The 24,436-nt window shown below is 34.3% G+C and overlaps 1 protein-coding gene across 13 annotated transcripts in view; it reads left to right on the top strand.

Annotated features, from left to right (window-relative positions):
- Window positions 1-24,436, top strand: part of ADGRL2 (adhesion G protein-coupled receptor L2) — a 277,269-nt gene that overhangs the window by 188,382 nt on the left and 64,451 nt on the right. For all 13 annotated transcript variants that reach the window (XM_055339475.1, XM_055339473.1, XM_055339482.1 and 10 more), the window contains one exon: window positions 2,646-2,859. In XM_055339475.1, the coding sequence (XP_055195450.1) occupies window positions 2,646-2,859 (214 nt within the window). The remainder of the gene's footprint in view (window positions 1-2,645; window positions 2,860-24,436) is intronic.

Here is a 24,436-nt window from a genome sequence, read left to right on the forward strand (position 1 = left end):
ACTCAACAATGCAGCTTCTTAAATATCTTCCAAATGCAGAGGAAAATTAACTTAGAAGCATAACTATAATCCTAAAAACTATCAACAACAACAAAAATTAAGGGCTTACTTTAAAAACCACTGTGCTTCATAATCAATCCTATATTTTTGACAAGTAGTGAAAGTTGTGAATTATGGCTCCAAGCCAGTCTTCTAATAATGTATTCTAACATTCATAGTATTTTCTAATAATATGATTTATTCTCATTTGTTAAAGATTTATAATTAAAAGGATCTCTGCCTCTAAAATACTCTGTGTTTCAAAATGTTATGTTGCTTGTTTCGGTTCCACACGGCTTATGCCACTGAAGTAAGTGAAGGTGTAAAGTATATTTTCCATCAAAACAAATATAAGAATACTATTTTTTTTAATTATCTGTAAAGTCAGTACAATACAGCAGTATCAGGAAACAGAAGAAAGCAATAATAAATGTGTAAAAGTTTATTTATGAACTTTCACAAACTTTTTGAAAGATTGGCCTGTTTACTGGCTGTTTTGACATTTGTCTAGCTTTCTTCTTTCTTTCTAGATTTTATTTACACATTTGAGAGAGAGAGAGTCCGTGCAGGAACATAAGGAGGGTGAAAGGCAGAGGGAGAGGGAGAAGTAGACTCCTTGCTGAGCAAGGAGCCTGAAGTAGGGCTCACTCCCAGGGCCTGAGATCATGATCTGAGTCGAAGTCAGACACCTAATCAACTAAGGCACCCCATGGTCTCGTCTAGCTCCATTTCTGTATTCCTTCTTCACTGATAGTGCATCTCTATATATACTTTATTAATCTCATAAGACCATAATAAACCTTAGTGAAAACTTTCCAAGCTGAGGGTAGGCCATAATCCTCTGAAGATTTCTGTGTTCCCAAGTTGTGTCCTTTTCTGCTTTCTTCATTCCAATTACACCTTTAATTTTCTCAGTAGAACTGAGAGCTCAGCCAAGTCTGAGAATTGGTGATTTTTAAGTCCTTTTAAAGTAACCCAGTCACCTCTCTCTGGAGGATTATTTGCCTGTTAGGAAGAAGGTGCATGTTTTACCAGGTGACTCTGTTTCATTGAATTAGTGAGGCATTGCACACAATAAAGTCAAAGAAAACAGGTTTTGGGATTGGACTGACCTGGATGTAACCCAGTTTTTCAACTCAGACTTTATAACTTGGAACTGTTTACTTCTGAGTGCCAGTTTTTTTCCTATAAAAAGGGATATAAAGGATAATATATATGATGCAGAATAATTAAAAGGATAGAGTTCAGAAAAGACACTGAAATTACTGCTAATCTTTTATAACAGGAATGTTTGAGATGGTGGTAGGTTAGAAAATTGAAATAAGAAACTGAGCCAGAAGAAATTGGAGAAGTTTTTGACAGTGGTAGCTAAGCCATGGGTGGAATACCAACAGAGTGAAGATGAACTTCACTCACACCATAGTTCTTGGCGGTTCTTGTCTTGGTCTTTACCCTTTGTCCTGTGACTGTGTTACTACTTCATGGGTCCCACGGTTGATTCCGTCTGGTAATCTTTTTCAGCACTCATGAACAGAAGTTTCCTACACTGTTTCTTTTTTTTTATTATTTTTTTTATTTTTTATTTATGAAAGTCACAGAGAGAGAGAGAGAGAGAGAGAGAGAGAGGCAGAGACACAGGCAGAGGGAGAAGCAGGCTCCATGCACCGGGAGCCCGACGTGGGATTCGATCCCGGGTCTCCAGGATCGCGCCCTGGGCCAAAGGCAGGCGCCAAACCGCTGCGCCACCCAGGGATCCCCTCCTACACTGTTTCTAATACACCACACTTAAATTCATGTAGCTCTTTTAATTGAGCACCGTTATGTACATGATCTTATTTTAGAGTCACATTGGTAGGAGAAGTAGCATCATGGGTATTTCATCTCTGTTCTGTAGATGACAAAAGTGAATCTAAGACAAATTTTGCTCTTCTGGGTTGTTTCGGCTTATTGGATTGGATTGGAGCAGTTTTGGCTCCTTTGAATGCTCAACTGCTGCATGTTTCCATTTATGCCAGTTTTAAATAAAGTACCTATAAATTGACAGAAATTGTTGTGCCCGAAGTATGTTATTGCATAGTGACTTAGTTTTTGGTTGGGGAAACACAAAAGAATGTTTTAGATAATGCTACTAAACAACAACGAACATACATACATTAAATGAGAAAGTACAGTCCGTGTATATCAGCTTTTATCCCACTGCCTAAATGAAGATTGTTTCTTGATTAGTTGTTACATTCTGTATTTGTAAAGCTTGTCATTATTTATAAATCTGTTGATTAAATTGGTGATTTTTCTTTGGATTTACTCAGAAAGAGCCACTTAGTTTCTGATTGTGAGTAGATTATATACAGAAAATATTTTGAGTAATTTTAGGTTGTATTATACAGGTGAATAGTCTAGCTAAAGGCGTATATTAAAAAAAACTAAACTTGATGTATAGTAAAGAGTTAACAAATTGTTTAATAAATGCATGAATGGATAACTTAAATACTTTTTTGTGACATCTGTTAAATATAAACATGAATCATATTACTTGAAAATGCCTTATTGAAGTATTTCATAAATGTGTTGATTTTAATTTTCTTTTTCTTTTTTTAATTTTTAAGGTTTCAGCAGAGCAGCTTTACCATTCGGGTTAGTTAGACGAGAATTATCCTGTGAAGGTTATTCTATAGACCTGCGATGTCCAGGCAGTGATGTCATCATGATTGAGAGCGCTAATTATGGTCGGACAGATGACAAGATTTGTGACGCTGACCCATTTCAGATGGAGAATACAGACTGCTACCTCCCAGATGCCTTCAAAATTATGACTCAAAGGTAAATACTTATGTGTTAATATCCCATTTCAGCTACTACTTCCAAATGGGTAAAATTATTGTAATAATTCCAAAGTAGGTGAATGAAGTCCACATCTCAGCCCATTTATTAAACCGAATGAGGGTTTTACTTACTAATGTTGATTTCTACTTTTAAGCTTTCAACATTTAAATCTCTATCATTTTATATGGTTTGACATATCAGAAGGGCTGTGCAATACCTATCATTTTTATAAACCATAATAATACAGAATAAGAATAATATTTGAAATGTAAACGTATTTTTTTAAGTCTGCAGAAATTTGGAATATTTTTATATCAAAATTATTTAACTTTCTGGGTCTTTGGCAATAACTGGTTCTTAATTTTTTTTAAAATGTTTATTTATTTATTTATTTTAGAGAGGGAGGAGGGGCAGAAGAGAGAAAGAAAGTATCCTCAAGCAGACTTCCCCACTGAGCACAGGGGAGAGACACACACACACACACACACACACACACACACACACACACACGGCTGACTTAGGGGCTGACTCAGTCTCACAACCCTGACATCATGACCTGAGCCAAAATCAAGAGTTAGACGCTTAACTGACTGAGACACTGGGGTACCCTGCTCCTTAATTTTTTTATTGATATTTTTTACATCAAAAATGAGCAGAAAAAGTACAGAGTTACCATACTCCCATTGCTACACAGGCACAGCCTCCCTAGTTATTGACATCCTGCATCACAGTGGTTCATTTGCTATAATGGATCTATATTGACACCTCATTATCACCCAAAGTCCATAGTTTACATGAGGATTTATTCTTGGTGGTGTGTATTCCTTTGGTTTTCACAAATACATGATAGCACGCATCCACCATTGTCATATCGTAAGTAGTTTTGCCATTCCAATAGGTAGGTAGTGATATGTCGTAGTTTTGATTCCCCAGTGACCTATCGAATATTTTTAATATGCTTACTTGCCATCTGTATGTCTTCATTGGTGAGGTGTCTGGTCATCTTTTGCCTATTTTGTAATCAGTAACAGTTCTTACAGGCTTTTGCAAATATTTGCTACCAGTCTGTGGTTTATCTTCTCATTCTCTTGAGGCTTAGCTTTTAAAAAAAAACAAAGTAGGGATCCCTGGGTGGCGCAGCGGTTTGGCGCCTGCCTTTGGCCCAGGGCGCGATCCTGGAGACCTGGGATCAAATCCCACATCGGGCTCCCGGTGCATGGAGCCTGCTTCTCCCTCTGCCTGTGTCTCTGCCTCTCTCTCTCTCTCTCTGTGTGTGACTATCATAAATAAATAAAAATTTAAAAAAATAAAAAATAAAAAATAAAAAAAACAAAGTAAAAAAAGCAAATTCAAGTTACAAAAACATATGTGTTCTCTCTCTTTCTCTCTGTCTATATACATATATAGACATCTCATTGGTTAATACTGTGTTTTTAAAATGATGTGTAGGAGGGGCACCTGCACGGTTCAGTCAGTTGGCATCGGACACTTGGTTCAATAGCTCAGCTTATGATCTCAGTGTTGTGAAATCAAGGCGTGCATCTGACTCAGCACTCAGCAAAGAGTCTGCTTGAGATTCTCTCTCCCTCTGCCCCTCCTCTCTCTTTCTCTCTCAAATAAATGAATCTTAAAAATTTTTTTTCTAAAAAAAAATATGTGTTGTAAAGTGTGTTATAAAATTTAAAATATGTAAATGATATCTCTTAATGGGATAATTTCCTTCCTACATATAGATAGAATACCGAAAAACTGCTGAGGGAAAGGTATTGCTTTTTCTCTGCCTTAATACAGAGCACCTAACTTCTGACCTCTTTTTTTTCCCCTCAATTTTGCTACATTTGGCATCTTAATTAAAATTTTCTTATATATAAGATATTAAAATCGTAGTTAGTTATGGTCAAGCTAGTAGAATGATATTCCAGCAGTTGGAGTTATTTGGAACATAGAGACTCCCTGAAGGAACATTTAAGTATCACAGAGTTTATTATACATTACTGCTTTTGTATTTTGTGTACTAAGGAAAACTTCATCTATCTATTCAAAGCCTTCACCCTCTTCTCTTGCCTCTTTTCCCCCACTCTGGACACAATATTCTATCTAGCTTTCTGGTGTATTTATTAGTGTACCTTAAAGTAGAATGGCAAATTTTCTAGACTGAGATCTGTTTAGTGTAGGCAGAATGAAACCATCAAAAGGTAATTAAGAGGCAATGAAGAAAAAAATGGAAAAACTATTTTCAAAATATCCATGCCGTAAGAATATGGGTACAAATTACTGTAAAATCCCTGATTTCACAGACAATATGTGTTACCCATATTCTAAGTAGCACATTACAAAGTTTTTCTTTAGTGTTAATACTGGCCAAGAATTTTTTTTAAGAAACCAGAGAACATATACAATACTTTTAAAAGCTTTCCATCAAAATATTTTTATTTGGGGGGGCACCTGGCTGGCTCAGTTAATAGAGCATTCAATTCAGTCTCAGGATTGAGTTTGAGCCCCACATTGGGTATAGGGATTACTTTAAATATAAGCTTTTTTAAAAAAAATATTTTAATTTTAGTTTTTAAAGTGTCATTATTAAAAAGCTAAGGCAAAAATCTCATGTGCATAAATGGCACTTGAGAAAGGTTTTTAAAATTTAAAACAGAAGTTCATTATGGATTGTGTAGCATTTGGAATCTGGCCTATGAAATAAACTGTAAAATAACTTACCTTCTTGGGAAAAGTGGATTCTGTGCTCCAGTATATTGTAATAGGACAATTTTCCCATAGTATTTAAAAACTGGGGAACTGCTCGTGCTAGGGAGACAATAAAAGCAGCCACTAATAATTGATTATTACTATTCTTTAGATGTTGAACTGTTCCATTGTAGCGATATTAGATGAGCATCTAAAAGTAGGCCAGAGATGGGATCCCTGGGTGGCGCAGTGATTTAGCGCCTGCCTTTGGCCCAGGGTGCGATCCTGGGGACCCGGATCGAGTCCCACGTCGGGCTCCCGGTGCATGGAACCTGCTTCTCCCTCTGCCTGTGTCTCTGCCTCTCTCTCTCTCTCTGTGACTATCATAAATTAAAAAAAAAAAAATATTTAAAAAAAATAAATAAATAAAAGTAGGCCAGAGAGAAGTGAGAAGTAAAGAATTATTATGTGCCATTACCTGTTCTTACAAAATTGGCAAGAAAAAAATCAGAGGAGTTGGTACAGAGAGAGGGTCTGAAAAAGTTGGCCTTGAGGCCTTGAGTTAGCCTACCTACATGGTAGGTAACTTAACATTTGTGGATTTATAGATTTAAATACATAGTTCGATATCTAACAAAAACTCTTTAATCATATTTGTACTTATTAAATATAATTACACAGTATAGGAAAGTTACAGGATAAATTTTTTTCATTGTCTCATGTCATAAAAGCAGAACTGCGTTTTTGATAATACTTTAAAAGGAACTAGAGTTTGGGGGATATTTAAGTTCTGTGGAAGCATACAGTTGTTCACTGTACCCTTGTTATCAAAATCTCCACAATTTATGATGTATTAGTGCAAATAAGGGGTTAATTCCAGAACTAGCTGTAGTACCCCCATTTTTAAATTGTTGTATTATACTTGTGGCTTATAATTACTTAAATCAGCACAATGACAGTTTAAACAAGAACACTAGTAACAGGAAGACCATGTTAAGAGGACTTAAAATTGAGTTTCATAATGGTAGCTTGTAAGTACTTCATTCTACATATGTCAGAAAATAACCCTTTAAGGAAGTCTTCCATATTTGACTGGTACATAGTTTCAAATTACTGTAAGAAAATATGCAGACAGTATTTTTGCAGGTGAATTATTACTGAATAATGATGGAGTGCCCTGTTTTGTTTTTTTTTTTAAGTAAGCTCTATGTGGGACTTGAACTCATGACCCCAGAACAAGTGTCTCACGCTTCACCAACTGAGCCACACAGGCACCCCATTTTTTAAAGTATATCCCTGTTTTCTGTTTTTGTTTTAATTGAAAAATACTCTTTTAGAATTTACAAATAGTTATTTTTATCATATTCCTAATAATATTAGCAAATTTTCTATTTATAATTGTTAGAAAGTATGACATTTGATAATGTAGAAAAGAGACACTTTTTGCTTTAAGAGAAAATATTACTCTCTAGAAAGCTCAAAAAAAAGCACTTGAGGTTTTCTATTAAATTTCTAAAATATAATGATGGAGAAAAACGCACACTTAATACCATTAAAATTAAAATATGTTTGTATCTCAAGGCTTTTACACTCCCTCCCTTACTTTCATTACCCCAGCAGTTGAGAGCCAAGTAACTAAATAAACTTGTAATTTTGACTGTGGTGGTGGCAAAAGTGTTAGTAATTGTTATTTATCTCCACTTTCTATTTCCTGTTCATTTAAAAGTGTGAAACAAAGACTCTATTAGGAACTGATAGTACACTTGTCTTATGAGTACAATAAATGGCTCATCCGAAAAAGTGAGAAACGAAATTCTTCTCTAAAATGCTATGTATTTTAATACTTTATAAAATAATCACCATTAGAAGTGTTTTTAGCACTCTTCGGAGGTAATTATAGTGAGGTACCTTAAAAAATTGTGCAACAGTTTCAGCACCTTGATTTTATCAAAGCAACACAAACAATAAAAAGCTTACTACTCTCTGAAGTATTTGATGAATAAGGAAATTAGAATTTTGCTAACAATTTTGGGTTTTTGCAGCACTCAGGTACAATCTAGTTTCTTAAAGTGCTAAATTGTATCTGAAGTTGTCTTCCAGTGTCATTTATGACTCTCCCTTTGTTAGTGTTTTTACTCTGAGAGCCTGCCCATTCTGATCAGGGTAGTTTGCTGCCTTAAACGATGCTTTTTAATATGCCCTTAAGTTTTTAGCACTTTGATTTAGAGATCTGAAGGTAAATATGTACTCTTTTTCAATATTTAATGTTAGGTTAATGTGCATGGGTAGGTGAAGTTTTACAGTGGATGGGCTACAGAGTTAACTCCTACTATCAGATATGCATCAGCATACTTCTGTCAATACAAAGAGGTTCTGAAAGTAATATGTATTCCCCTAAAGAATATAGAAAAAATACATACCTCAGTTTTTTCTTATGGCAAGAAAGGTATATTTTGTGTAATTGATTAAAAAATAGACTGTTTTTGTTTTGAAGTTGCCCACAGACATTAAAGGCTACCCTAGACATGGAGAGCTAGTCTGGTTCTTTTAAAACTTCTGGCCAAAATTTTGGCCCACATGTACACAGCAACTGGCTAGAACCTCATAGCATAACTAACTACGTTATGTTTCTTATTAAATAAAGTTCAATATATTTTTGATTGCTATACTACCCATTTAAGTTTCTTTAAGTTTGGGAACAAGCATGCATATAAATAAATAGTTCAGCAAGCAGTTGTTTATATGGATTTGGCACTCACAAGAGTAGTGAAAGAACGTACATAAACACAAGTTGACAGTTGCTGGTGAATAGATTTTATCCACAGAAGTTATATAGTTTAAGCATGCAAAAACCCTAGAGTACACCTGCATATAAGGGACAGAGGGTATAGTTGCCATCAAGAAAACCAGAACAGGGCACCTCGGTGGCTCAGTGGTTGAGTGTCTGCCTTTGGCTCAGGTCGTGATCCCAGGATGCTGGGATCAAGTCCCGCATCAGGCTCCCCACGGGGATCCTGCTTCTTCCTGTCCCTAGGTCTCTGCCTTTCTCTCTGTGTCTTTCATGAATAAATAAATAAAATCTTATTTTTAAAATAAATAAAATCTTAAAAAAAAAAAAAGAAAGAAAACCAGAACAGGCACAAGAAGATAATGTCTCATAATGCCAGTAGTGAAGTTAATAATAGTATAATAATAATAATAATGTATAAAAGATGTACAGTTTTTTTCTCACTGATAATGAATACTTTTTATTCCATTTAGATAGCCCAAATAAAAGAACATGTAAGATTTTCATGATAGAGTTTCAGAATAGAAATCAAGAAAATGGCATTCAGTCTTGCCTAGACCAGAAGAATTAGGTATTTCCCTAATCACAGAGCCAACAATGAATAAATAGATGACCTAGATTTATAAAGTAGGGGTATAATTCAGAGACTTTTGTCTTAAAGGGGAAAAAATTTGCTTCTAGAACTTGGGTACATTTTCATGAAATTAAGCCAAATAAGTAAGCTTATTTCAGAGCCTAAATCTTTTCCACGTTGGTTGAGATGATGGAAGTAAGCTCAAATATGTAGGAACCAGATTCATCTATTCCCATCCTATATACCATTCAGTAACTTTTCTATCCGTGAATTTCCCTTTTCTAAACCCATCAGTATCCCAATCTATTATCTGTAAGCATAATTACATTTTACATAACATGCCAATCCAATAGTAACTCAAGTAGTGAGTTTCTTTTGTGTATGAGGATTTGAAGAAATGTGTTATTGTCTATGTATGTGCATTACTTTTTCTGTTTCATGACTGGTTGCATTACAGTAGATGCAGAGTGAGTCTCGAAAATTTAGTGCATATTCCCAGCATGTGGCTAGAAGTAAGGCTCCATGGAAAGGACCATGCAGTAAGACAATGCCTTAGGCTGAAATAAGCATAAGGAAATTTCCCTCTGCCTTACTGCTTCTCATTCTTGGTATCAGTCAAGGCACATAACTAGGGACCCTCTGTGGGGGTAGGGGGGTGGTAGGAACATAGGCGATTGTTTCTATTTTAAGAGAGTTATTGAATAGCATTGTTAGAACTGCTGGGGAACTTGGGATTCATCATGTTCTAGTTCCCTTTCATTACATCAGGGAATCCACTATCATTGCAGTCAGTATATGATGTCCACACTGCAGCATGTATACCCTCCTCACTTATTTTAAAAATATCCTTGGGAAGGCGTGACAACATGATACCCCTCTTTGCACTCTGTGAACCTTTAGAAAGGTTGAATTATATGCTATAGAGGCTGAAACTTCGTCTATACCTAGAATCTCATTAATTTTTTAGTGACATAAAAGTTTATTATTATAATTAACAGCTAGTATTTTTTTTAATTTTAATTTATCTATGATAGTCAGAGAGAGAGAGAGAGAGAGAGAGAGAGGCAGAGACATAGGCAGAGGGAGAAGCAGGCTCCATGCACCAGGAGCCGGATGTGGGATTCGATCCCGGGTCTCCAGGATCGCGCCCTGGGCCGAAGGCAGGCGCCAAACCGCTGCGCCACCCGGGGATCCCAACAGCTAGTATTAATTATTCTGTTATCTAGGTTCTAAAAGTACATTTCTGGTATTTTCACATATACTGATAAGCTATTAAGTGTGAGTAAAGTATTTAAAAGAGTGACTAATACACATATGCAAAACCTTTCTATAAGAACTGATGAATATTGGAAGCTTCTCAAAATTTAACCAAGATAATCCATTAGAATGCAGTCATGGTTCTGCAGGTATTCTCTGGGAGACTTCATGATTATAGATTTCAGTGTGGGTATATTCTCCTTGACACACAACCCTCTCAACTTTTATATTGATCATTCAGTCTTCATAAAGAAGCTTTGTATCCAAGTCAGAGCTAAATGAGTTTAATTATTTTTCTGTTTCCTGATCTCTCTTTATAGGTAAGAGTACATTTAAAACCTTTTTAAGATACATCCCTTTCTTACTAATGGAACTTTTTGGAAGGAAAAAATAAGCCAAATCTGTCTTTTCATCTAATTTGATATCTATAATATTTTGGGAATTTGTGTATTTTCTTGCACCATTATAAATACTTGCTGGTCAGGGATACTTTTCTTTTGCTTTGTATATTTATTCACTGAACCTGTTCATTCTCATAGGATTGAAGCCTGCTGTTTCTGAACAACTACATTCTTACCTATATGCTGTTTATCCGAAGTGCTTTTATCTATCTGTGGTGTCAGATTTATCAGCCATTTGTCCATTAAGATTAAAAGTATCTGGGGAAAAATAAATAACTCAGATGCTACTTAACTCATCATCTTCATGCAGTATACATAGCTTATTTTCTGTTAGGTGACGGATTTCCACTAATTCTCTTACTCTTGGCCGAATTGCTTTAAGACAACTAACTGAAATTACAAGCATTTCTCTTTGGCCAAGGATTGGGAGGTCACTAGTATAGACTCTTGATCCTTAGTATAGTAATAAATAACCATTAAAGCTCTAATTGGTATATCTAATTGGACACATACTTTGCATGTCACTTACTGATGGGCATTTAAACCAAAGCATTCATTATAGGAAGGGGAGACTGTTGGTGGTAATAAACATGAAACATATTAAACATTCACATTTACTGTGCAAGAAAGACTAATAAATTGTAAAATGGCTTAGAAGACAAATAATCTAAATATCCCTTACGACCCCGCTTATCAAATGCAGAAGAAAGAAACAATGTCACATCAAAGATTCTGGCCTACAGGGTCCTTTGTTTCTCCTTTTAAAATAAAAATTAGTAAAACAATCCTACTGGATAATGAGGACTGAGAGAATAAGTATGAATTGCCAGTTTTCTCTGGTCCTTTTGTTTAATATGTGTGTTTTTAACCTTTTATATTATGCCTTTTGTCAAGGAAGCCAGGGCCATTTTTCCTCAGGACAAAACATTACTGATCTTCAGTATTTCCTAAAGATTATTCAGTGAATTAAGAGGTTTGAATAAGGGGTTCCTTGATGATTCATTCGGTTAGCCGTCTGCCTTAGGCTCAGGTCTTGATCTCAGGGTCCTGGGATCGAGCCCCACATCGGGCTCTGCCTACTGGGGAGTCTACTTCTCTCTGAGTGCCCCCCTCCTTCTCTCTCTCTTTCAAAGAAATAAAATCTTTAAAAAAAAAGAGGTTTGAATAGTATCTTAAATAATAATAAATAATAAAATAATAAAGCTTAAAAGTTTGAGTTTGATTTTTGGATACTGGTCAGGTAAAAGAAAAGGAAGTTGGTTTTCAGAAAGAAAGGCATGTCTCATTTTAACTCTGGAGATTTTGCTTCAATTTTTACTTTTAGAAATAGTCTTTATTTTTGAAACCAAGGTGGAGAGGTGAAGAAATAAAAGCAAACCTGAATATTGATATGACATACAAATTTCAATATTGGTGTAAATAATCTGTTCATAATGCTTTTCATAGTCTTAGGTATTATTTATTCCAGCTTTCTCATTTGAAAAATGATTCAGATGAGATTACAGAGGTATTTCAATAGTACATATAATGTCATATACCTGGCAGTATTTACTCCGAACATTCCTTACTTCATCACAGTAAAATACTGGTCCCTATTTACAAGTCAATTTAAACATTAATTATGTTAATTGACAGAAACCAAGTCCAACTCAGTGTTATATTCCCTAAATGTACTACATAATCAATGTTAAGTAACTAAATGAAAGCACACTGTATCTGCTTACATAAGACTAGTTTCAAATACCCAATTGAGTACTTTGTTTTGTACCTAAGTGTGATTTCTATTTACTGTTTATAGCTGCCTCTGGTGACATACTACTAGTGTCATATATAAGTATGTTTTACAAGCATCTTTTTTTAAAAAAAATGTTATATCTTAAGCAAATAAAAATAGATGCTTAATCAGTTATAGAGAATAGAAATGAAATTTTACTAGATTTTCAAATAAGACATATTCACTATTTTTCTTTTGATTTGGCTTTCTCTCCCCACTGTCCACCAAAAACTCATAAGCAAATGCTTTTGAAATGTAATATATTTTCTACCATTATAAAAAATAAATTATGAATTGTAACTTCACATTTTAGAGGGGTTTTGTTGTTGTTTTTGATGTAGTGCAACTTCTCATCAGCATGTTTATTACCAGGAAATTAGGACATATATTTATTAAAGCTTTGAAATAATTTCACTGTCTAAAATATACTATTTATTATATATTTTATTATGTAATAAATAATAATAAAACATAATTTTGAGTGAAGATGAGAATCTTCCATTCTAAGTATCCTTTTTATCTTCTTGAGATCTTTAAGTGAGTAAAAAATCCTATATGGGGCAGCCCTCATGGCTCAGTGGTTTAGTGCTGCCTTCAGCCCAGGGCCTAATCCTGGAGACCCGGGATCAAGTCCCACGTCAGGTTTCCTGTGTGGAGCCTTCTCCTCCTCCTCCTCCTCCTCCTCCTCCTCCTCCTCCTCCTCCTTCTTCTTCTTCTTCTTCTTCTCTCTCTCTCTCTCTCTCTCTCTCTCTCTCTCTCTCTTAAATAAATAAATAAATAAATAAATAAATAAAAATAAAATCTTTAAAAAAATGTTTAAAAAAATCCTATATGTTACTTGGTAGAGGAAAAAAATCCTTAGTCATTGTTTTATTCCACATCCTTACTTTATTTTCTTACTAGTATTTGAGCAGCTCTGCTTTGTCACTCAAAAGCAAGTAGCAATTGCGAATCAGTAAAATGTTTAATATATTCTATTGGCTAATTTTATCAAATGAAGAGAGAAAAATATTTGATATTGAATTATTTTAAAAGAGCTAGGTTGCCATATATTATGGCCTTGCTAATTTTTCTGTATATCATATAATGAAATTGTACCGAGACCATACTAGCAATAGCAGCAGTAACAAAAAAACACCAGTATCAATACACTATTTTGTACATTGCCTAAAGAAAATCATTGTGGATAATTAGGTTTCTGATAGCATTATGTATTTATCTGCTTACAGGTTTTAAAGAACTATTCTTTTTACTTTGGTGTGTATTTTCTTGAAATACTGTATAGCAATTTAGTTACAGGTTTTATTGCTTGCTATTTCACAGTAGGTTTGGACCTAATATCTCTGATGTTTCTAGGAAAAATCAGGTTTTGAAGAAATAAAAAGAAGCGAACAATTCTGTAGTCTTGATACTTATTTCACATAAATCAGTCAAGTATATTGTTTAACTAATACATTGTCGCCGTTCTCCTAATATTTCTTCATGTGTCATGTACAGCCAACACAGACATGGTTTTAGAATTCACCTCAACACACTCGCCATGGCCTTAAAGAGTGTGTGTGAAATGATAGTCACTCTGTATGAGTTGTCTTGAGATGATAGCAGTGGTCTCTCTCATTTTTTTTTAAGATTTATTTATTTTAGAGAGAGAAGGCAGGAAAAGGGGCAGAAAGAATCTCAGACTCCACACTGAGTGCGGAGTCTGCCTTGGGGCTTGACCTCAGTACCCCAGGATCGTGACCATGAGCTGAAACCAAGAGCCGGACGCCACCCAAGTACCTCAGCAGTGGTTTTTCTGTTCATATTTTTCAGTCCAGAGACCTGTCACTGTTACAGAACTCACCTTTAATTTGTGAAAATATTACTCTGTTTCTAAAATTGGACTTACCATGACGCTAATGAATCTTAAATGTCAGAGCCGTTCACTTGCACAGGCTCTTGTAAGGCATTGTTAGGGCCCCTAGCAGTGTGCTCAAAGGGTCATCTGTTTTTGTAAAGTTTGCTGAAGTATGATATTTAAACACAATCTTTTAAGGTTTTGATTTCATTCTCTGACTTCTTCTCTGTTACACTTCCCCTCACTTATGGTCACTTAGGAGTAGCCAAGAGCTACTGGGATTCTGTTAAGTAGAGGTTCAGTTGGTGATAAATTCAGTTTGGATTTAGTGGGGTATTTTTATGTGGTTTTGCAGACACTCGTGTACAGTTTAGTTATTGCTGGCTATTCTGGTGAAGAAATGGCATCTAGAATTACTCCTATTATTCATTATATTGCCTTACTGATTGTGACATAAATGTGCAAGGCCAGATGTCATATTACAATTTGAATGTGTCCTATGGCACCTGAAGTATGTGGCAAGTGGAGGAGAAATAATGTTTGAAATGTATGGAGCCAGAAGCTATTCTGTGGAATCTTTTCAGTCATTAAATGTGTTAAATAGTAAGTGGAGGATTTGGTTCTCATATATAACTAATCAAAACAAGAAGTTCTGTATATTCTTGGGGGAGTACATAGACAACATATCAGATGCAGTACTTATTATTAAAAACAACATACTGATCCCCTCTTTTAATGAGTATCATATAAAATAGAATTTATCAGAATACCTGTATTTTGGGGGCATAGGCTGTAGCGGTTCAACAAACATGAGCACCTGTGTGACAATTGCAGGCATACACTTTATGTATCCCAACTATCAGGAATAAATAAATAACAAATTTTGAGCAGCTGTTCCAAGAGGAAAACCAAAATTACGGAAAGTGACACTGTGAAATCGTTATATATGAGACAATGAGGATTTGTGATGAAAAAATTAGTAAGGAAAATATCATAAAGTAATGCCGGTAATTAATTTATTAAAATATCATTTCAGATTTTTGGATTTTGTTGCTTGTGATATTTGTTGGCTTTTAAAAATGTGTTGTTTGTTGTAATTTCTTTTTCTTTCCTAAATAATTATTCACTTTGGTACCTAATTTTCTACTTTTTTTTCCTAAAGTGATACCCCTAAAATTTATAAGCTTTAGACCTCTCAGAACTTGAATCTATCCCTAACATTTTGTTTATAATGTTACAGTTTTGAAAAATTGGCTGTGTTCTACTCGACATTCATAGATTGATGTATACGTTTCAAGACATTTCAGTTGTATCTTTTTAATTTTATTTCATTGGGTCTCCATTATAGTCTAAGGATTTAGAATTTGGGATGAGAATGTGAAAAAATTAAAAATTTAACAAACCAGTTTATTAAGGGGCACTAATTAAGTAGATAAGATAACAAACCATTCATTTATTCATTAAATAAAAGATTTAAGATAAAAAACCCATTTTCACAGTTTATGTTAAATAAATGCTTTGTTTAAAACCTTTCTATTATGATGTAGGCTAAACTAAGGGAGTTTTAAACTGAATGAGGTTTAAACAAATTTTTAAGGAATTGTACTAATGGGTTTTGCCTTTATACTTTTCTCCCATTCACTCTGTTCCCCATTTTTGCAAGTTTCCTTCACCCTAACCCCACAGGCCTGTTACATCCTTTATATGAAGAAAAAAATAGTATTTTTAAGTTACCTTTCTTTAGTAATCACTTCAGTGGGTTTCTATAAAATCCATAATCAAAAAATGTTTTAGAAAATCAAACCTTTTTCCCCCATTATTACTCTTGGAAGTAGCCAAAACAGTGCAGCAAGAAGAAGCAAGAGAAAGGATGCCAGTTTTTCTAGGATATGTCATATATGGTATTTTTTCCATACATTAAATTATGACCCAGTCCTAAGATGTTCTCATTGTTAATTCATGGATTTCTGCATATATAATTTAAAAGAATGTTTGTAAGTAACTTTTGAAATCTATTTGTGGGTTGTTAGGTGAGTGAGAATATGCTATTTGAAAATGTATATAAACAGGTATGTTAGACAGAAAGATAAATAATGGTCATTACAAATACATTATCTGATAAGTTGATTTGGGACCTTTATATGTGCATTGCCATTTATTTCAACCCTTGACGAGTAGACCTTTATTAAGCTGTGATGATTACTGAATATGAAATGTAACCAAGATTATTTTTTATTCAAATATAATTTAAATATTCATCAAAGAGAAGTTATGCTTGAGACTGACAGAGACTATTAACATCAAAAAATATAATTAACTGCATTGGGTATCATGAAGCAGAGTTAGCCAAATAGCCGAGAGGTCTAATTGCTCTAGAGTTTGAGAAGCAATGGTTTTATTTTATGCGGTAGCTGTGGAATTAATAGTAATGCGGTTGCCTATGTGGGCCAATTAAAAGCTGCCTGTTAAGGTTCATTGCTCTATAGGAAACCCATTGAATATCACTTAGTAAACAGGATTGACATGTCAGTGTGTACACGAAGATGAAATACAATAAAATCTGTGAAAAAGAGTAGTATCATTAAAAGAACTGTTTTTGAAAACAGTTCATTAAACTCTTTACAATTACAGTGTGGTAGTGGATGTGGTGGTATGCCCTCAGAGTCCCCATCCAGGACCAGGCACTCTTTTCCCCAGCCGCCAGAGGAGTTGCCTGCTGATGGGCTCCCAGTGAGTCCCGGCCCAGGGCTGCCATGGGCTGACGGGATCTTAAACCCTTCTCCTCAGTGGCAGCCCTCATTGAATGCCACAGTACAAAGGCTTGGCCTCCTCATCCTTTGCTTCATTTTGGGACAGCTCTGAAGGGCCCTCCCAACTCCAGAGCTCCCTCTCTGAGGAATTGCAGAGCCTTTGTTGCAACCACATTAAACTTCTCCCCAATTCTGCTTCCCTGATAGTTCCGAGAGCTCTGTAAGCCTCCCAGAAATATCTGCCTCAGACTCTGCTTCCCATGTTACCTAACCTAAGAAAGGTCCTAATAATAAATATAAAAACAAGTCCTGTCCGTGGTACTGGTTACATACATTGTCGGACTCTGGCAATTAAAAACTAAAACCGCCCTCCACCCTTCCCCCCAGTTGCCCATCTCAGGTCTACAGATGGCATTTTATCTTTGTCATGTGATCCTTTTCCTTTAATAAAGGTAATATTCTGACCTTTGTGGTGCTATTATGCTGTTTAGCTGAATACGAAAAGAAAGCACTCCTGATTGAATCCAAAAGATTTTGCTCTGCCCAGGCTGTAGAGATTTAAAAGCAGGCCGACATTCTCATGGCATTTTGACATTAATGAGGTTGTTGAAATGGAAAAGTTGAAGGGTCAAAGATGAGAACAGTAGCAAGCTCTTCTACTGTTTCTTTTTCTTAATAATGATATATCAAATATACTTAATAAATTGACTGTGATTCCTGACATAAAATATGTAATATTATGTGCTGTGAATGTAGTACTTTAAGGATTAGAATACTTTTGTGCAAATAAAAAATAATTCTAACACTCTCTAGCTTTTATAACTTATGCAACGTAGGGACACCTGGGTGGCTCAGTGGTTGAGTGTCTGTCTTTGGGTCAGGTCATGATCCCGGGATCCTGGGATCGAGCCTGCTTCTCCCTGAGTGTCTCTGCCTCTCTGTCTCTCTGTCTTTCATGAATAAATAAGTAAATCTTTAAAAATAAATAAATAATGGAACCTCAAATGTAGTTTATTAAACTAAGATACTATTACATTTATTTACAACTTTTATAAGATGTGTAAAAAATTTAAAACAACTTCATAGATCTTAATATGTATAATGTAATAAGGTATATATTGTCTTTATTTCTGTAATCTGCAGTGATAAGAGATGTTTTCCGAGTCATTCATTATTTAATATGCTTACCCTGTTTATATCTGTGGCCTAAGACTGCATGTCAGCTTTCAGAGGAGTAATGTTGCTGCTTCATAGCACACAGCCCTGTACTCCCAAGCCTGTACATGGTGTTAGTGGTATTGAAAGCTCTTGAGTCTAACATTTTATAGGTCACGATGAACTGAGCCTTTCAGACAAGTTACTGATATGAAGCTAATTCGGGCTAGGAATATAACATGGAACGGAAGCCTCTACCTTCATTGTAGTTAAAAAAAAAAAAACTTACACAAACCATATAAATAAGTAAAGTTTTGATTTGGTTTTTGTCATGTGGGTATAGAACTATGCTTGACTTATGAAAATTAGATTTTATCTTTCATTTATTGATTTATGCTCCTAAATAATTACTCAGCTATATGATCTACAAGCAAATGTGCCAAACACTGTAAAGGTATTTATGAACCAACTGGCAAGAATATGTATTTGCAAGTCTACAGACTGATATTTATGTAGTTAATTGTAGAATGAGGCACAGCCTTGTGCACTGCATGTTTCCACAGATTCTTAAAAAGGCATGAGCCCCTCAAAGATACAGTTTGGTGAAGAAGATGAGATGTGAAAAAAAAAAGATGACATGTGTACAGAAATAAGTATGGTACCAAGTCTCTCAGCACAATAAACTTTTAAAAACTGATGGAGAAGGGAAAGTGATGAGCAGTGTCCTGGGAAGATGTACTGTAATGTTGAGGGAATGCTGAATAGGTCTGTTAGGGGAGTGATTCAACTTCTGACCTCACCCTTTCAAACTTTCTATACCATGAAGCATCTCATCAGCTTTCTTCTTCCTTTTGGGCACTATAAATTCTTTTTTTTGTACTTAGGCTAAGGAAGAAAGGATCTTTCAAAAAATTGTTTTCTTTCTATTTCTCAAAATTATGGAATAGCTCCATAAAATAAATTTTAAAAATTATTTTTAGCCCTATAATGTGAATATGGAAAATAACACTAGAGCTTTAGGTGCTATAAATTAATTCTGAAACAATGAGTTCACCCTTTTTATAGCAGAGAACTGTAATACATAATTTCATATCCATTTGTTCATTTTCTTCTGCATAGATATTGTTTGGATGTGGTATATTTAGAATATTACTCTGCTTTTAAAATTACAGATAATTCTACACCTAGAATAAAACAGCATATGTCTTACGTTGCTGTTTCTAGTGCTAGAATCACAGGTGGATATAAAATTTTCATTTCCTCTCTCTTGCCCTCCCTCCCTCCCTCCCTCTCTATTTTCCTTCCTGTTTGTCTATCTGTCTATTTATCAATCTGTCACCTGTCTATTTTTAGATAATTTCTCACCTTTGAGACTGAGATGCAGCAAGAGGACACTTCCCTTGATCTGTGCTTTTTTTTTAAAAAAAGAGCACTTTGAGTTAATATGCTGAAGACCGAATGCTTATGAGTAGGTGTACAGTTATCAAGAATGCCATGAGCAATGCCTTGTTGCTTTCTTATCAGCTACTTCCTGCTGTCAGCTTGGCACTTATTTCAATAGAAAAGGATTTGCATCAAATGTAATGCCTTATTATATACAGCTAACATGGGGTTTTTAATTGTGCAAACACATGAGACTCCTGCAGTGATAGTCAATTTGATAAAAGGATTAGATTATGAATATTTTGTCATGATTAAAGATTACTTCTGATTTATCATAAGTAAGCCAGTGAAATTTGCCATATTATTTATCAGTCAGGTGAGACTCCATTAATTTTGAGAATATATGAACCACACAGTATCCACTTCTTTATAAAGAGTCTCTAATGAATTTGATTATTTATATTCAGTTTATAGGTATTAAGGATTGTTTTTAGCCTTCCACACCTGCTCTACTGCTAAGAGTATCCCAAGAGTCTATGGTTCCAGCTTTTTATCTTTATTGTTTTTCGTCTCTTGTCTTACAGAACAGTTAGGTAAGCATGTATACAAAATTTCCACAGTTGTTATTAAAGAAATGACAACTGGTATGTATCAACAAGACATTTTGAATCATCCCTTTGATTTTAAAAAACACTTAATAGAATAATAGAAGAATGAGAATTCTGATTTAGAAAGTATTTATTGAGTGAGTACTTTTTGCCATAAATAAAACTAGGCATTCTGATGGATTTAAAAGAAGCTTAACAACATCTAACTGGAGAGGTAAGACTAGGCTCTAGAAACAACTAAAGGCATTGAATGAGACCTGATAGAAATAAGTGCCCGGCACTCTAAGGGATATTTGGAAAAGAATGTAAACAAAAACATAAGGAGTTACCTAGTTAATTCTAAACATGGAACATACTTGCTGAGTTAAATAAAAATTAAGATGCAAAATATACAAGAGATGAGCCACAAAGCAGAATATGATTAATTGCCAAATTAGTTATATAGACAATTCCTGCTGTGGGGAAAGGAGACAAAGATCACTTCAGGTTCCATTAATCAAGGATGAATATAATACTATTTGGCCGGCGTAGTTTATGTGTTATCTTTCTCTATACCTCCTCCTTAGCTGATGCGTGTGCCTCCCTCACACCTAAGTACACGACAGTGAGTTGCATGGAGGGGGCATCACTGTAAGATGGAAAACGGTTCAGCAAACTGTAGCCTACTGTCCTCAGCTCTAAAAATGTTCTACCTCAGACACTTAAGTTCCTTCAGATGGCCTTTCTCTTAAGAAAGAAGAAGTTCAAGAAATATAGATAGTAATTTCTGTAAGAATTCTGTTCTGATGCATTGTCTAGATGGGAAATTTTACAGCTTAAGGAAAACACAGACAACAATTTTTATGGGGTGCAAAATTAAAACTAGATAATTAACAGAAACATATTCATAACTTTCAGAATAATTATGTGGCACTTTGTTTTTGGAATGAGAGTGCTTTTCACTTTCTTGACCCTTTGTGGAAATATTAACTCTGCATATTTTCCTGTTCCAACATTATTAATTCAACTCATATTATTAAGACACTGCTCATTCATACTTTTGCATCCCTTTTTACACAAGGCATTCCTATATGTTTGTTTATGAACTACATTGCTTATTTTACTACCAAGATATTTCATAAGTTACATAAGGAAAATAAATTACTTAAAAGCTATACAAGAAAAGTGTATTTAGGTGAAAATGTTTAATGAGAAAAGAGATTCTATGTCAAAAGAATTCACTTCAGATAAAGAAAAACAGTGCTTTCTTGACTATTGATGAAAGAAAAAAAAATCCAGGCACTTACAGAATATAGTCATTTTAATAAAAAATGAAAATTTCTCCTGAGTCAGTTAAATACGTCAGCAAAAAGTTGTATTTAGTCTTAAGTTTTGAGTAGATGGAAATTTTTTAAAGCCTGTCTATCAAGTCTTACGATTTTCTTTGCCTGCACTTTGATTTGTATAGGAGTTCTGTGAACATTTGTTGCTGTGCTGTAATCAAAGTGAGGTCTGTAAAAGCAGCAATTATATTAGCTGTCAATTAGACTATACTTGTTTGTTTCGTATGCAGAGATTTATAATACTGACCAAGTGATGCCCCATCAAATATTTGGGGAAGCAGAAAAATACATTTATGGCATAATTTACTTCTTTTTCAAAATCATAACTGAACCAAGGGAGTAATCTTTTAGGGGAATTTAAAATTGCAGTGACAAAAATCTAGTTTACTCAGTGTTGTCCTCTAAAACTCCTTTTAGTTGCAGGTTCTTTTGCATTATTTCAAACTCTAATCCTCTGAGCGGGTAATTAACGGACCAGAAAAGCCATTTGTGAAAAAGAAGAGCCATAAGGGTGGAAATATTTCTTCACCGAATGATCTCTAAGAAGTAAATAATTACAAAAGAAAAAGAGTTGGGATGACCAATCTAAATCTGAGGATAATTAGAAGGAATAGAGTATGAAAATCGAAATGCTTGGCATGTACAACAATTCTCATATCATAACAAGACTAATTAAATATTTAGAAACCAAAAATCCCCTCACAATTTGAAGAAAAATAACCCACGACAAAAGGGTCTGCAACTTTGCAGATAATTAGTAAGGGTTATAGGAAGGAAAAACATCACAGATTGGCTCCAAGGCTCTGCAAGGTCATGTCTTATTACGCTGTGTCTTTTATATGGTCTGGTAACAAGTTTCTTGCTAATTTAATCTAACTGGGGCATCCCATAGCGATTTCCCATTTCCCTTGTTAAAAATGTGATAGTTTCTGCAAGTGCAAACTGTAGTAGGTTAACATTTTTATAAATAATTGTTCTTAATTGATACAGGTCATAATAATTTCTTGAATTATTAAAAGCAGAGGTCTTGAAAATTCGGATATAGAGGAGGTATTTTTTAAGTATTTCAAAATTTTATAGTTTTAATCCCCACTTAAATTATCTTATTCCTTTCATTAAGTAGTTAGACCTGATGACCCTGTGAATGAAACTTAGTCTCAGTGGCATGCTTTGTAAATAAATACTTCTTATTTTGCTAATAAAAGCAAGCACATTTATGTTGAATGTGCATTTCTGCAAACAAGAGATTTTGCAGTGGATTAATAAGGCTCTGAGTGAGTCAAGCCTAATTTGCATTAAACTGACCCCAAGGTCCAGTAAAAACTGCAAGGAATTTCAAAGGTTTCTAAAACATAGTATGTTGTTTTTAGCAAATCAGCATTGCCATCTCTAATGCTTATTTTAGTAATTAATGTGGAATTTGGGGGGATTCTTAAGTTTCTAAGATGCGAATTTAACTGCAAATATTAAAGTATGAAACTGTCAGGTTACAATTCCTAACATAGTATTTTATTCAGACACAAAATGATTATGGAAGGTATCACTTTTTTGTTATTCCTGTTTTTCTCATGCCGAAAAATGGAATGACAGTATTTTGAATGTGGGCTTACACAGGATTTTACTGTGAAAGCTTTTGTTGACTTGACGTAGGTTACCTGATATTTATTTATTTTGGCTTTCTATTTCTGGTACATAGTGTACACTTTTTCAGTCAAATAAGTTTAAGTTTATATATTGATAGTACAGAAGGAAATTTTTATATTTTTACTTATGGTTGTTTAATAAATTGTCTTTTTCTTTCAAATACATCTGCAAGTATTTAATCACAGTTGCTTTTTTTTTTTTTTTTTGGTATCAGGATTGTCTTTAAAAATTTTAAAAACACCAGCATATAGGAAACTGAATGAAATAGGAATTGTTATTTTTTCCAAATTGTGTATCTATGCCATGTATCAATATTCAAGCATATTTTCCTAGAGATCCTACTAATAACTTTATTTCTATAATTCAGCTTTATGTCACTGATTTCAAAATACTTCAACACATATTCTGTAATGTTTTGAGTATAATATCTTAACATGCCTAAAGAATTAAATACTATGTGATGGATTGAAATCTTCTAGAATACACAAATTATTAAATAAATTATGAGAACATAGTTATGTGACAAATGGGAACATTACTATAGAACACCTCTTCTTTTTCCATAATAATTACACACCATTTAGCTTCCTAATGTTATGTTTACCTAGCAATTAGTTAGGCTCACAAATCATCATTAATAAATATTTAAAGAAAACGGGACCCACTATTCTTGGCTCTACAGAATAGAAGTTCAGATGCTAAATGAGTATTGTACAATAAAAAATAAGACTTTTGATGTAATAATTCACTTCAGTTTCCCTTTTTGATTTGTGAGAATGATTGTCAACTTTTATCTTGGAAGATAACTTCTTTTTCTACACTCAGTTTATTTGAATTCCTTTTCTTGAGTAAACCTATTCACATTAGAGCTATTCATATTCTAAGGTCATCTGCTATGTTTGTAAAAATTTATTCTAAATTTGGACTCAAGGTCAAGGGTTCTAGTGCTTAGAGTACTATTCCTTCGTTTCTTGGTCATTTGGAACTGTCAGTGTATGCGATGATTTGGAAGTTTAAAGGGTACTTTTTTTCCTCTGCCTTTAAATAGTCTGTCTCCTAAGTGCTGTATCATTGGCTTTCATGATACAAAATTATGTCCAAATTGACAGAATTCTCTGAGAATCAGGTACAGCTGATTGAAGCAGAATTGGATGTCTGGTATTTATTTTCTACTACCTGTGTTTATTTATAAACAGAAATAGCCAGGCTAACCATTCATCATTATTTCATTCATTCAAAAACAATTACTAAATTTCTGTTATGTGTCAGGCATACAGTCACCTCCAGTAAAAATGTAAAAGCTGTTTTTTTTCTTTTGTTTCTTCTTATGTTTTACCCTTTGTAGTAACATTTCTATTTTTTTAAAACGTGTGTACTTGAGTACAATAAAATTTATGTG

Source organism: Nyctereutes procyonoides, unplaced genomic scaffold (genome assembly GCF_905146905.1).
Source record: "Nyctereutes procyonoides isolate TBG_1078 unplaced genomic scaffold, NYPRO_anot_genome, whole genome shotgun sequence".
Lineage (NCBI taxonomy): Eukaryota > Metazoa > Chordata > Mammalia > Carnivora > Canidae > Nyctereutes > Nyctereutes procyonoides.